The sequence below is a fragment of the Lethenteron reissneri genome, chromosome 20 (genome assembly GCF_015708825.2).
Source record: "Lethenteron reissneri isolate LAM-NWPU_2019-01 chromosome 20, ASM1570882v1, whole genome shotgun sequence".
Lineage (NCBI taxonomy): Eukaryota > Metazoa > Chordata > Hyperoartia > Petromyzontiformes > Petromyzontidae > Lethenteron > Lethenteron reissneri.
Genome location: NC_083798.1, coordinates 10726942 through 10742027, shown reverse-complemented (window position 1 = coordinate 10742027; position 15086 = coordinate 10726942). Strand labels below are relative to the sequence as shown.

At 52.4% G+C, this 15086-nt stretch overlaps 1 protein-coding gene across 2 annotated transcripts in view; it reads left to right on the top strand.

The window, feature by feature from the left end:
* LOC133344747 (histone deacetylase 4-like) overlaps positions 1 to 14790 on the top strand; it is a 100153-nt gene extending 85363 nt beyond the window's left edge. For both annotated transcript variants that reach the window (XM_061554866.1, XM_061554865.1), the window contains exons 25-26: positions 498 to 732; positions 1022 to 14790. In XM_061554866.1, the coding sequence (XP_061410850.1) occupies positions 498 to 732; positions 1022 to 1061 (275 nt within the window). In that variant the 3' untranslated portion in view covers positions 1062 to 14790. The remainder of the gene's footprint in view (positions 1 to 497; positions 733 to 1021) is intronic.
* The last annotated feature ends 296 nt before the right edge of the window (positions 14791 to 15086 follow it).

Below are 15086 nucleotides of genomic sequence, written 5' to 3'. Positions count from 1 at the left end.
TGCGTTCGTTCTGGTTGCCTGTGGCAGCGCCGCGGTGGCTGGTCCAGCGTCGATCACGCCACCTCGCTCTCTGCCCGCGTTGCCGATGTGTCTGTCGTGTTCTTGGCTATGCGCAAGCGCCTGACCTTGACCACGTGTATTTTGTGTGCGTGGCGGTTTCCGGTTGCACGTGTGCGTCAGTTCATCATCGTAATCGTTACGGTGCGGTGTGTAAACATCGCCACGGGGGAAGACAAATGCGGCCGGGCATTGTGCCGGCCACTCGCCCCCCCCCCCTCTTGTGTCATGGCGACCTTCATAGGTGCTCCCTAATATCGCTTGCCCCAAAAGTGAAGGCTACACGTGTATACAAAGATACATATACGTGCGTGGTATATGTACCGCACGTTCGCGCGTACCCATGTGCGTGCGTGTGCAAGTACGTGTGTGTGAACGTGCGCGCCGCGTGTGTGGACGTGCGTGTGCAAGTACGCGTGTGTGGACGTGCGTGCGTGCAGGGAAGCTGTGGCCGTGTGTGTGCCGCTACGCACGCTCGATGGCGCTGTCGCTCGTGGAGCTGCAGGGCCACGAGCGCGAGGAGGCCGACACCGTCACGGCGCTCGCCTCGCTCACCGTGGCCGGCCGGCAGCACAGCGCCGACGAGGAGGGCAGGTGCGGGCAGCGCCGTCACGCCAACATCGCCGAGGTGGCGCGGGGGTCAGAGCGCCAAGATGGCCACCGCGGAGACGCTGGGTTCGAATCCAGGCCTCGGCCTTCCTTGATTAAAATTTAATCTTGAGTGTAGTGGAGTTGATGTTCTCAATCTCGTCGCCAATGACTGCACAATACAGCCTCAATAAAATTGCTTCTGATTTTATTTTGGCAAAATTCCAGCTCTTTGACGACGAAATGAATGTTTTGCTGCGTTCAAAGCGGCCGCCGGCTCCACCGCACACCGCCCGATGACTCGAACGAGCCGAGCCGTTCCCGCGGCTCCTTCGCCCCAAACCGAGTGCCGTGCGGATGCCGTGTGTCCGTGCAGGCCGCCCGAGGAGCCGATGGAAGAGGACTCCGGGGCGTAGGAGCGCGGGGGCGCCGGCAGGGTCTGTTCCCCGTCTGGCGACCACCTTTCCTTCGACGGCGGCGGCCGGCCACACTGGCCGTGGAATTTGTTTAGTTTTTCGGAAGAATCGGCTGTGGCCCCCACCCCCCACCTTCCTACCCCCCGGACCCCACCTGCATTGGCCACGTCCGCCTCCACAGCAGCTCGGAGCCGCGGGAGAAGGGAGGTGGTGGTGGCGCCCCGCGGTGACGGTGACGCTGCGGTTACCGGCGCGGCGAGCCGCCCGCGGTGCCGCGCCCGCGGTGTTGCGCCCGCCACCGCTGCCCCGACGCCCTCCGCGCTGGCAAGGCCGAGCGTCGTTGCGGTCTGCGCATAGTAGGGGGGGAGGGGGCTGGGGGTGAGATACGCTGACGTGCGAGTGCTTGGCCGCAGCGGGGAGCAGGGAGAGCGTGCCCACCGTGGGGTACCGTAGGTCCTTGAAGTTGATAAGCCATGGCGGTGTCACGGCGACACCCAGAGTTCATAGCTTTAGGCGTCGAAGCGGCAAACCGTTTACAAGGAAGGCTTCCGGCTGCTGGCGTTCGGGGCTGGTGACGCCACTCGGCTGCAAGGGGCCACCAACAACAACAACAACATCAACAACAAGGTTTTTCACAAATAATCACAGCAGTAATAATCGTAATGATGACGGCGATGAGATAGTGGTGTGAGGCCGTCACCGACCTTCATTGGTTATGGATCGCTCGCAACAACAAAAACCGCCGCAGCGACGACAATGGCTAAGGCTGCGCTGTTAGTCCAGAAGACAACGGGTGGCGTTACCTCGACAGTAACAACACTCCGGAAAGGCCGCGTGGATGTCGACGCTCGTCAGGGGGCTGTAACGCAACCGAGCTGTCCAAATCCCCGACACATTTCTTAAAAGGTATTTGAAGTTCGGCCGTGTCGGGCCGCGCGTGTACAGGTGGGGGGTGGCGGGGGGGGGCAAGCGCTGGAGCCAGCGACACCGGCAGGTATTGGAGGTTGCTTTTTTCCGGCAAGGCCGTCGTTGACTTGGGGCGCTGGGACAATTGTGCCTTCGTGACCGCTTTCTCGGTTGAGTTGGGGGGGGTGGGTGTGGTAGTGGGGCGACGGCTTCTGCGGAAACAGCCTTAAATTCTCACGGACGCTCGGCTCGTCCTGTTCCTCAACGTCTTTTTGTTGAATGTAAAAAAACAAACACTGAATTCACGTCTTCTTCACCGCCCCCCCCCCCCCCCCGACGTAAGAAGAAAAGATGAAAGGAGGAATCACACACGAAAAGCACTTATTGTAATAAAATCGGGACGCCTGGCGGCTCCTCCAGCTTTTCTACGCATGTTTGTATTTATGAATGCCGAGCTATAGGAGATATTTATTTGGGTGGCAGGCAGTTCGCTCGTGACCACTTCGGCTTTTGAAACTACTCGCCCTTGCCGCGCATCTCAAAAGAATGTTTCAAATGACCAAGCAGTGTTATTTTGTACGGAACGTTTTCGTTTTCGCCTTGTCGAGTTTTTATTTTTTACAATGATGAATATTATAATTATTTCTTTTGTACTTTCATACTAAACGACCATCCGAACCCTGCCAGCTTCTTTTAACCCGTGCTGGGGGGGGGGGGTTAAAGGTCGCGTCGTTTGTCACTTAAACGGGCGAGCCTCGGGTCTCGCGGCTGCGCGATATTTTTTCTACCACGGGGAAGGTGGGGGGGGGCAAAGAGCGCTCCTGGGTTTGTGGATTGTTCATAACCTCCCCGCCCACCCCCGCCCAGCACGGAGCGGACTGCATGATGCGCGCGCGCGTGCGTAGTTATTTCGGTGACCTTCCAACAGTTAACATCTACTTTCTGTATAGTGATCGTCACGTATTTACTGACCAGCTGGAGTACTCTCGCAGTTGCGAATGACCTGAGGTATAACGACATACAGAAATGGACAAGTACTCCTGTTGTTGTTGTTTTTATATTCTACTTGTTTTCAATGACAGTTACCCACGTCACTCACGACACACACACACCATAGAGGTGTTCTGAAAGGAGGCTCCGCCATGTTTGTAGGCCTGATTGAGGTTACCGGCCGGTACCTGATCCAGCATTGTTCTGCTCTGACTGCAGTCGGCGTGTCCTCTCGTGGTAGCTCCCGAGCTGTTCTGAGGGTGCCCCAGTTAAACGGTTTCCCCGCAAGCCTGGCCACCATATCGTAGATCGTACAGCGGCCCGAGAACCATGGTGCAATGCAGGGGTGTCATCTGGGATAATTTGTTATTGCCGGTTCGTGATGGGGATACCTGTCAGCGCTGGTGAGGCCACGCTTGACAATAACACGGAGGCTTTTGCCTGCAGGGTGCGCCGACTGTACTGGAGCAGTTAACTCTGGTGACGAGTACTTTTCTCGCGTCTCATGCTGTGTCGAGACAAACCCTTCGTTGTCCTTCGTGGCGGATAACAGGCAGGCACTGAAAAACGTATTTTACACCGATCGGGGACCGATCTCTCTCTGGCCCATTTTCAGCAAATACCACTCTTGAATGCCACCTCCACTAATGCCATCCAATGGATGAAAACGCTTAAGATTTGCAGTGCATGATAGACGTTGTTCTCTCGCCAAACGTATTAGCTCCAAGGCTTGTGGTCGCCATGGCATGACAGGCATTGTGCCGTTACTATGCAGAGTGACGGAATCTCCCGGCAGCAATCGGCTGCTCCATCGCTACCGTGTCTTGGTGATCGTCAACGTGGGTTCCGTCCGGCACAATCTGCAGGTGGCCTCTGTCGGCTTGCGTGACTCGTGATTGGAACTCAAGCCTTGACCATTTTGGAGAGTCTACGATCATGACACTTTGACATCGCTCGAGCGTTGGATTGTGTCTGGCACCGCACGCAACTTGCCAAGCTCCACCCGTCATCTGGCTTCCACCCAAATCTGTACCCTGATATTTTCATCTCTCTTTTGTCAAATCTGCAGTAGTGGGGGGTGGCCAATCGGACGCCTTCGCGATTAACTCTGGTGTTCCGCAAGGCAACGTTATTTCTTCTCTTCAGTTCAGACTGACTCATCCAATCCGTTCGACCACCACACTATAGGTCACGACACCTCCCTTGCTACGTTCTGAATTCATACCTGTCAACCCCTTATCAGCACCTACCTTATTACAGACCAATTCAGGCTTTATTGATCACCCCGTGCCCCTTATAAATCTTAACGTTCATCCTACAACGTCCCATCACGAGGGAGAAACACAAATAAATAGACAAAAATTATGTTCCGAAACAAAAGCTGTTTTATGTATAAATGTTTTTAATTGGTGTCAGTGATGCTACTTATCATGCTACAGTCTACGGGGATCGCTACTCTCCAGAGTAAAACAAAAATATTGTCCCACGACTTTTTTATTTGGCCGTATGATTTTATTGCTGCCCGTATTGAAACGGCTGTACGTCGTATGGACCTGAAATCTAAATTTCCTTGTACAAGAAGACGGGTAAACCATATGGGTTGACAGCTATGTGAAATCCCTCCCATCGCCTCTTTTCCCCAAGCTCCTATAACATTGCTCTTTTCAAGAAGCCTGTTTCACTCTTCTATTATCTATTACTACTCCGATCGCGCTGTGCTGTTGGTTTGATGGACGCTTGACGTGCTGGGCCTGTGACCCTCTGCCGAGAAATTGTGTAAAAGAAAATGCCATTATTTTTCCACATACGCACAAACAAACACAGACAAAGATCCCCTGTATAGCCTGAACAGACTGTTGGGGTAAGCGCTGTTAGCGAGGACCTATGAAGGCCAAAACTGCACACGAGAAGGGGTGGGTGGGCAGCATCACATCCGGCCGTGATCTTCACATCTTCTGGGATCTCTCGTAGTCGAGTAAGATTTCCCTTCAGGTGTCACTTGTCCGTGCTGTGAGATGGAGCTGGACTGGCCATGCGTCCGGAGATGACTGAATCGGCCAATCCGTGACCTGCAGATCTTGGCACAGTGAGGGCACGGATGGGCCATCCTGGAGCTCCCCCTCGTTGTCGTCTCTATCTCTGGTGTGCGTGCTTTGTGGCGTGCTCTTTTACTGGCTATCAACTCTCTTCGCTCAGCCTCAAATTGCTGAGTTCCATTGTTTATTTTGGCCCTCCATGATGGTCTATCGAGAGCATTGATTTCCCATCTGTTTGGATCTATGTGGCTTCGCTTGAGGTGCATTTTAAGGTTGTCACGGGCACGCTTCCTTTGACCTCCAGGGGCACGTGATCCATCGCTGAGCTGGGAATAGAAGATTTGCTTAGAAAGCCTCGAGTCATTCATCCTCACAAGGTGACCTGCCCCTCTGAGTTGATACTTCATCATGATGGCCTCTATGCTGGATGAGTTGGATTGCTCCAGCACACCGATATTAATTTGTCTTTCTTCCCAGGTGATGTTTAGTATTTTCCTGAGACAGCATCGATTAAACATTTCGAGAGATTTTACGTGTTCACTGATAAGTGGTCCAGATTTCTGCACCATATAAGAGAGTTGGGCATGACCACAGCATTATACACAGCCACTTTGATCTTGGTGGAATTGTCGTGGTCTTCAAAGGCCCTGTTCTTAAGTCTGCCAAAGGCAGCACTCACTTGGGCAATCCGCTGTTGGATTTCATAATCAATGAAGACATTGCTAGAGAGATGGCTGCCTAAGTATGGGAAACTGGGAACGTTTTTTAGTATTGCATTGTTGGTAATGCTTGTAGGGGGTGGTAGGTGTCCTCCTGGAGCTTGTTGGAAAAGGATCTCTGTTTTGCTGGTATTCAATGTTCGACCGAATCCTGCTGTAAGCATCTCTAAATATGTTGACGATGACCTGAAGGTCAGCTTCTGAGCAGGCACCGACTTGGGCATCATCAGCATATTGGAATTCAATAACGGATGTGATTGATGTTCTTGACTTGGCTCTGAAACGGTTGATGTTGAATATGTTCCCGTCTGTCCTATATGTGATATTTATTCCTCTGGGAAGTCTGTTCTCTGTCAGATGAAGCATTCCCACCAGGAAGATGGAGAAAAGGGTTGGTGCAATAACGCAGCCTTGCTTCACACCGGTACTTCGATTGGCTCTGAGGTTTCGCCATCAGAGAGGAGGATGACAGCCTGCACACCGTGATGCAACAGACGGAGGACGTTAACACATTTTGTTGGGCAGCCATGTCTCAGAAGGATTCTCCATAGTGCTTCACAATTAACAGAATCAAAAGCTCTAGTCAAATCAAAGAAGGCCATGTACAATGGTAGTCTCTGCTCCTGGCACTTCGCTTCGGAGTTGACAGGCTGAGAAGATCTTGTCTGAGGTTCCCCTATCAGGTCGAAAACCACTCTGCGATTCAGAAGTCTTTTAGTAGGATTCTTGGCAATATTTTCCACCAGTGGCAAGAATAGAGATTCCTCTGTAGTTGTCACAGTTTGACTCGTCAATTTTTTTGAAGACGGTGATAATGATGGCATCTTTCAGTTCGTTGGGAAGGTCTTCATCATTCCAGATTCTGGCCATAAGGGAACGCAGGTGTTCTAGGAGGCGTTGTCCTCCATGTTTGTAAATCTCAGCAGGAATCTGGTCTAGCCCACTAGCTTTGTTCTTTTTCATCTGCTTGACAGCTTTAGCCACTTCAAGCATCGTTGGTTCTCCAGCTAAATCCTCAGTGGTGGAGTGTTGTGGAATCTCACTGAATATAGAAGCGTCTACAACAGCGTTGCAGTTGAAAAGTGCTGAAGTGTTCCTGCCAGCGGGAGATGATTGCATTTTTGTCTTTGAAGATGTTTGTCCCATCCTTAGACTGAAGTGGTGCAAGGCCCTGTTTTGATGGTCCATTTAAGACTTTTGTTGCTTTAAAAAATGCATGTGGGTTATTGGAATCTGCAAGATGTTGTATTTCTTCTGCTTTGTTTCTGAACAATTTGTTCTTTAGTTCCCGGATTTTAGTTTGTACTTCCGATTTGGCCTCCTTTTATGATTGTTTTTTCTGTCTAGACTTTGTGTTGTTGCCAGGCGATGAATCCTTTCCGCTTCTTGTCAATGAGGCCTGTGATTTCCTGGTCGTTGTCATCAAACCAGTCACAGTTTTTCCTTCTTGTGTAGCCAATGGTGTTTTCATAGCTGGTTATAACTGGCATCTTCAGTTGTGTCGAGTACTCATGAACATTTCCTGAAGCCTGGTTGGTGCCGAGTCTTTGAGCTCATTCTTTCAGTCAGACCTGTACTGATGGATCTTTTAGTCTGGTTACATTGAGTCTTTTCCTCTGTAGTTTTGGTCGGTTGATGTGTTTGAGAGTCCTCACTGATCGAATTAGTCTGTGGTCAGTCCAGCAATCGTCTGCATTGATCATGGTACGAGTGATGCGGACGTCTGTGCTGTCAAGCTTCCTGACAATCGCGTAGTCCAGTAAATGCCATTGGTGTGATCGAGGGTGGCACCAGGAGGTCTTAAGCCTATTCTTCTGCCTGAATAGGGTGTTGGTGATTGTCAGGTCGTGCTCAGAACAGATTGTAAGAAGAAGGTGGCCATTGAAGTTGGACTTTCCAACTCCCTCTTGACCAATTACACCGTTCCACATTTGATGGTCTCTCCCAACTCCAGCATTGAAGTCGCCGAGGAGAATCGGCTTGTCAGTTGTTGATGTACTCTGAAGGATTTGCTTGAGTTGCCTGTAGTAAGACTCCTTGGTGTCTTATTCAGAGTCCAGTGTTGGTGCGTAGGTGCTGCTGCTGATGGTTGCATGTTGGTCTTTTGCCAGTTTCAGGCGTAGGGTCATAACGCTCATTGATACAAATTGGAAGCTCGCTTAAGCTGTTGATGAGCACGTTGTCTATTGCAAACCCTACAACATGCAGGCGTCGTTCATGCGCTGGTTTACCCTTCCAAAAGAAGGTGTAGCCTCCACCTAGCTCGGTCAGTTGGCCTTCATCTGCCAGACGGGTTTTGCTGAGGGCGGCAATATGGATATTAAATCGTCTCAGCTCGCGTGCCACAAGAGCTGTTCGGTGCTCTGGACATTGCGAGTTTGGGCTTATCTGTGAGGGTCCTGACATTCCATGTTTAGGGCACCTTTTCTAGCCCCCTCCCCATTTGGGGTGAGCAGAGTGGATCCTGGTGGGCTGCTCAGTCACAGCTACAGCTGCCGGGATGCCCTCCTGCCTGATCCGAGTGCGTGACGACTTTCTAATAGCTGCCGCCTTGGTGCTGGGTTGTGACTAGGAGCTTATAGCTGCATAGGCCTGCCCCGCTCGCCACTTGCCAATCGCCCAAGGGCTTTGTAGTAGTGTGGTGGTGCGATGGCACAGTTTCCCTGGAGGGTGCCAGTGCGTGAATTAATGTACCTGCAGTGTCGCACAACATCTACCGCACGGGGCTTAACCAGGAACCAAGCATAGGTCCAATGGCGAGGCAGAAAACCAAGACGATTGAAAGGCTTGTCCTGAAGCACCAGTGGCTCCTCCGCCATATGCTGTTGGCCATCTGGACCGTAGCTCATCTGCCCAACCGAGGTGGGCCGTTGGCCACTTGGTATCCACCTGGGATTTTGTCAGGGTTTACTCCGTTAGCCTAAGTGGCTAACCAGAGCCCCGTTAGCCAGCGCGTTTCCAGGTGAAGTCCAGGCAGGCCTTCTTGGTTATCGAAGCGGCCCAGGTGGTCGAACCACCCACCATACTTCGCCCTGTCTGGCAATCCTGTACTTTACCTGTTGCCACCTCCCACGAGGTGGACGAGGGGTTGGCCCGCCACTCGACTCTCCGCTCCCATCGCTTGGCCTCTTCTCCCCGTGTGTGCGTGCGTGTGCGAGTCTTTGGGTAGCAGTGCGGAGTATGGGTAGCAGTGTTGAGTTTATGGGTAGTGTTGTACATTTAGGGTCTGCGGTGTCTCCCCATCAGCACATCATGTCATCGCTCAACTCTCCGTGTGTTGCTGGCGGTTGTGCAGGAGGCCGGGCTGAGGATGACAGCGAAATGCCCCCCGCAGCCTGCACCCCACCCCCTGCCATGATTGGGTGCAGCTAATTGAAGAGGTGGCTCGATTTCCGCCAATGTTTAACACCACGGCATTTCAGCGCCAGGGCCTCGCGATATGGCGTGCGCCAGAGTCTTCCAGCGGCCCAGAGCCTGTGACACCTGATATTTCACTCCCTGTATGCGTAGGCGGCATGCGAGGCGCGTCCACAGCGCCTGGTTCGGGTTGTGTTTTTAAACGCCTTTGAAGTGTGCATAGCCCTTTATTAGTCTAATAGTTTCCTCCCGACTCCAATTTCGTTTGCGCTCACCAATCACCGTCTCTCCTTCATCTGTGTCGGACAGCTCCAAGTGGAAAAGCTCCTCCTGCTGCATCTCCTGCTGCTCCTTCTGCTGCTCCTCCTGATGCACCTCCTCCTTCTCCTGCTCCTCCTCCTGCTCCTTCTCCTGATGCATCTCCTGCTCCTCCTGCATCTCCTGCTCCTCCTGCTGCATCTCCTCCCCTTGCTCCTCCCCCTCCTGCTGCTCCTGCTGCTCCTGCTGCTCCTGCTGCTCCTGCTGCTCCTCATGCTCCTGCTCCTCAGCCTGCACCTCCCCCAGATCCTGCTACAGCAGGAGCTGTGTCTTCTGCTTTTTCTTATCCGCCTCCAGCAGAAGATTCTTGTAAAGCTCCACCGACTGCGCCTTCATCTGAAACCTCTTGAGCTACTGCATCAGCGGGGGGGGGGGGGGGGGGCTCCTCAATGGGCATCTCAGCCTGCAGCTGGAACAACTTTTGCTTAAACTCCATGTCCTGCTGCTGCGCCTCGAGATGCTGCAGATGCAGATTTTGTCTGTTCATGATATTTATCTGCTTCTACCGAAGAATCGCCTTCTGCTCCTCCTTGACCTCCAGCTGCTGCTGATGCTGCAGATGCTGCTGCTGATGCTGCTGCTGATGCTGCTGCTGATGCTGCTGCTGATGCTGCTGCTGGAGCGTCTGCTCCGACTTCTCGAGCTCCTCTTGCTGCTGCTGCTGCTGCTTTTTTAGTTGACAAAGTAAATTATCCATCGCCCTTGAAGAAAGTTGGAGTGGATGGGGCGTGTGTGTGGTGATCCCGTGAGCTGGAGAGAGAAACTTGTGGTTTTGGACGCGGTCCTTTGTGTGGAGCCAGGAACCACCACAGCGTGGCCAGACCGGTGTGGGAACAGGTTTTGAGGCGAACACGCCATCTTCACATATCGCACCAGGCGCTCGTTTGAGGCTGAGTCGACCTAGCTGAGGCCCAGGACCGTTTGAGACAATTGTCACTGGTGTTGGCCGTGAGCAGGGATCGAACCTGGGTCACCGGATTTGTTGTGCAGCTCGCTAACTGCCACACCTCCGCTCTCCGCAACCTACACATGCACACACATGTAACAAGTCATACTTGCAAGCCCCAAGTACAAACATGCAAGAACGTACATGCGGCAGCACAGGCGTGTGTTCACGCATGTGCAAGCGCACAGTCACCTCGCTGTACACACACAAGTGTACACGCGCATCCGCATGCACACGGAGCAGAGCGAACATGCATATCCTAAAACCCTAAAATATATTTAAAAACATTTCCATTAATATATAAATATATATAGTTGTCATTTGTTTTAATTTTGATGTTGCTCCCTCCCCCCAGCCCCTCCCCCCCGTGGTGGCACGGGTAGAACATGCATCGGGGTTTTACCAAACATGAGATTCCGCAGTCCCGTCCACGTCGGAACCGCAGTGACTCGTTGTGCAGTATTCAGAGAACGCTCCCAGTGTCTCCCTTCAGAGGGCCAGGTCTCTTTGAGGCAGCAGTATTGGGCTCACGGCTGATTGGACAAGAGCAAGGCCACAGCGAGCGGGTTGGTAGGTGGTGGACCAGTTTTCTCGAGGCATCAGATCCAGAGGGCACCTCGGAAGAAAAGAAAAACCTTTTGGCGGCCCTGGCAATTTCGAACCATCACGATAAAGAATTGTAACGCTCTGCTTTTGGCCACTCAGTAGCAGCGCACGTGCGAAGTGATGTTGGTCATCTGTGTTGGTTATCCGTGGTGGTCACCCGTTCGGTAGCACCTCTACACAGAAGGATCCAGCTCACGTGATTAGCGCTTGCATGCGGTAATTGTGGTTTTGTTACAAAAAGGGATTTCCTTGATCGCACGATCTGCGATTCTGGCGAGGCCGCGACCTGAATTCGGTGACTAATTTACACGGGGAGCTGCAGTGGTGGTCACTGATGGGTGACCTCGTGCCGAGGGAGATGGTGGCTGCGCGATGATATCAAAGCATCCGAAAGGGAATACGTAAGTTCGATACGGTTTAGTGTTTTGTTCCAGCGATGGCGCTGGCGGTCGCGCGTGGCGACGGGCCATGGTTGCGCGAGGCGAGTGGCAGGCGGAGAGAGCGATAAAAGGGATCAAGAGTTGTTATTTTGTATTATCATGTCCAGGAATTTTTGAGCACCGTATAGAAATATATTATATAATGTGTATGTGAGCGCGAGTGTACATAGTGGGCGTGTACAGCAGGGCATCATCTGCAGGTGACGGCAGAAAGAGAGAGAGCGAGAGGGCGAGAGAGGAGCGGCCCCCGCGTTTACAAGGCGTTGTCCCGTCTGGCCACACGGTATTAACGTCGCCTACCCGCTAATGTCGCTTTGCACCTCCCGGTGTCTGGCTCCAGACGCTTTGGCAACCAGACACGAATCTGTTTTTGCATCCAACTGCTGGGGGACGGTGGGGGGTGGTGGTGTTAAGAATGGACAGGAGCGGTTCGGGTGGGGTGGGGGGTGAAGGGGTCATTGGGTCGAGGTGAAGTGGCGAGTGGAGTTGGACCGGTGGTGGCACGGCCCGTGGTGTCGGTTCTGGCCGCGTGTGTCCTGTTCGCGAGCGCGGCCTCGGCCTTCGCGGCTGAGGCCACAACGTTGATTGTGGCCGCCCGTCTCTCGGAGCTTGAGAGTGTCGAGCCAGCCACTCCACGTGTTTGTCGGGGCTCATTTGAAGCTAAATCCGAAGCTCGTGAAGGACACGGGCACGCGTCACGCCCCACGCCCTGCCTCTGGTATTGATCATTATTATAGCTACGATCTTAACCATACAAGTGGAGTTGAATGGAGGAAAACGGTCGAACGTGTGCGTCCCATGCGTTGGCGATCTCAATCATTGGGTGTCCAGTTGCAAGTAGGGCGAATTCCTTCACTTCTACGATCTTTTTACTTATTGCTTTAGCAACGAATCGGATATGACAAAGAAGAAAATTAGGTCCGTGTACATACGCCCTCGTCTGAAATGGTCTTGCACTATTTTTACATGTTTAAAAAAATATCCGCCTAATCGATTTTACCAACCTGTTTTTACTCGAATAAAAGAATACACTCATTCGAGCAACAACGCGGCTAATTAGAACACCCAAGTGAGAGTTACATTAATTAGCACGTGGGTGCGTGCAGCGCGCAGCGGTGGCCCCTGCCCATCTTACCGTGTGTGTGTGTGTTCACTTACTGTGTACGTGTGTCTGTGTGTGTTCACTTACGAGTGTCTTCATCAACACCATCAGCAGCAGCAGCAGCTTTATTATAACTCCCATCGTCATCATCATCGGCGTCGTTACTGCAAGGGTTGGCCGGTGGTGCAGTGGCCAGGCTCACATGGTGTCCGCGCGTGTACAAAAATATGCAAAAGACTGCTGTTGCCAGTGAGTGACTTGCCCTGGTGGATATTAACAAAGGCAGCTATATTTGTATCACGTGTCAAGTCCACGTAGAACCCTCGTTGTGTCGACACTTTTTTTCATCGACGTGCGCGTAAGGCTTTCGGTGTTTTCTCTCTAGGCATGTGATCGCGAAATAAATATGAAATAAACACGGAGGCCCCCGGAGACGAATGGCGTCCCGTGAATTGCCACGCAAGGCCACGTGCAGCATGCTCGGCTGATTTTCAACAGCAAACCACGAAATCGCCCAGTCGACGCTCATCTTGTAGCCGCACGCCTCGGGATGTGTCGCACGAGCTTAAATACCCCTCGTGTCGCGGAGGCCTTCGTACAGCAGTGGATTCGCCGTGACCAATGAGGACAGATTTTAAAAAAAGGACTTTTAAAATCGCGGCCATGCGGATCCATCGTGGTACCCTCAGTGACGTCACCGCCCTGAAGTCGAATGACGCGGCTGGCAGGAGCGCCGCACCGACGTCACTGGAGTGCCACAATGATCGCGCTTGATCGTCAATTAAGTCTCGTTTTTACGTCGGATAGGAATGAGAGAACCTGGGACGCGCGGCTCAGGCGGTGGCGTAACCTGGTTCTCCGTAGGCCCTGATTGTAAGGAGTGGCCACGGTGCCTGGGTCTCTTCTCAGGCCCGTGGGCTCCGGTGCAGTTGCACCGCCTGCGTACTCGCTCGGCGCACCAACTGAGCATCGGGCGCGCGGTAGCTACAGGACGAGAGCTCTTGCGTGCGTGGGTTGTACTGCGTTAAGGCAGTTGTGTTGTGTGACGCCGTCCGCCAGAAATGTCCTCATCCCGTCCGTGTCTGCAAGTCTCTTGCCTCCCCGGCGCTCGCTGCGATGCAGTTGATGAGAGTTCCACGCATCGGGGAGAGAGGGGGGGGGGGGAATTCGCAATTCGGCCAAAATATCTCTCTGTGGATTCGCTGTTCTTGACTTCATTGTGCGTTCGGGTCAGGCCGGCCAGTTGAAATCCATTGGCTTTGTTGTTGTACCTGTTGTGTGTGTGTGTGTCCGTGAGTTGAGTGTGTGACAGAGAGAGAGAGTCTCTTTGTGTTTTATAATTCCACGTTGGCTTTGTATTGGTCATTTGAGAAAACACGCTCGGGTTATCACGTGTGCGACATTCACTTTGACACGTTTGAGATATGTATAAGTGTACACACTCACGCAGCTATGAATATATAATCCACGCTCCGCGTGAATGTGACCCGAGTTTTTGAATACGGCCGTTCAAGTTAAAGCGTTTTTGCATCCACGTGATTGTTGCGTCTTTGAATCCCCCGCTTCTCCTTGTTACCAATCACGCGTGCGTGTTTAATGATGAAATGCTTGCGCTCACGTGGTGACATCACTCAAAACGCTCCACAGTTGTATTCGCCACGTTAAAAGAAAGGAAACCGGTAACTACTAACCTGTGTCCGCTCTCAAGTGAGTCCATGACTACTGGATGGCATCGTTTTAACCCCCAGTGATTGATTCCACGAAGCCTCATACCCTGCCACTATCGCCGACGCCACTGCGCCCACTCAACACGAATCGAGTCCCACTCACGGCGCGATCCGCGTGCGTTTTATCACCAATCCTCTCCGGGTATTTTGTTTGTTGTTGTTGGTTTTTTTGTATTGGCATGTGCGACACTTTGGTAAGGTCGTTGCGGCTGCTGTTTCCGTGAGATCCCCGCCCTCCCCCCCCCCCGTCTGTTCGATTTGTTCGGAGCAAGACGGTGGTCGACTACTCGCATTGTGGGTTTTTTTGTGTTGTTGTTTTTTTTACTACAAAAGGAGCGGCGATGTGGTTCGGTCGAGTGGGGCGATGGGGGTGGCGGGGGGAGCGATTCTCGAGACCACGTGGCCCACCGAGTCCCATCGCTCCTGTACTAATGATGACGATGATGGCATTAGCGTATCCCATATTACCTAGTTTACATACACACGCGCGTACATATATATATATTTTAGCATTGTTCCCCGATTGGAAATGTCCATGCGACGTGCCGTTTGTGTGGCATCAATAAAATGAACGAGATCACAGCGCTCTGCTTGACGAGTCGTACCTCTTTATTTTTAAAGGATTCTTTTGGATTGGGATTACAGCCCGTGCTGAGCAGCTGTGGTGAAGTATGGTCAAACAACACCTCCACGACCACCACATCTCACAACCGCCTTCCAATGGCCGCCACGGAATGAATGAGGAGCCTTTATTTCGATTGTCCGTTCACGTGCACAATCTGCTCGCCACGCGCAAACGTTCACGATGCGTTCATTATGAGCAGCGCTCCTGCCACCGGCATTCTTAGTCCACTGCTAGATGACTGTACGATCATTTG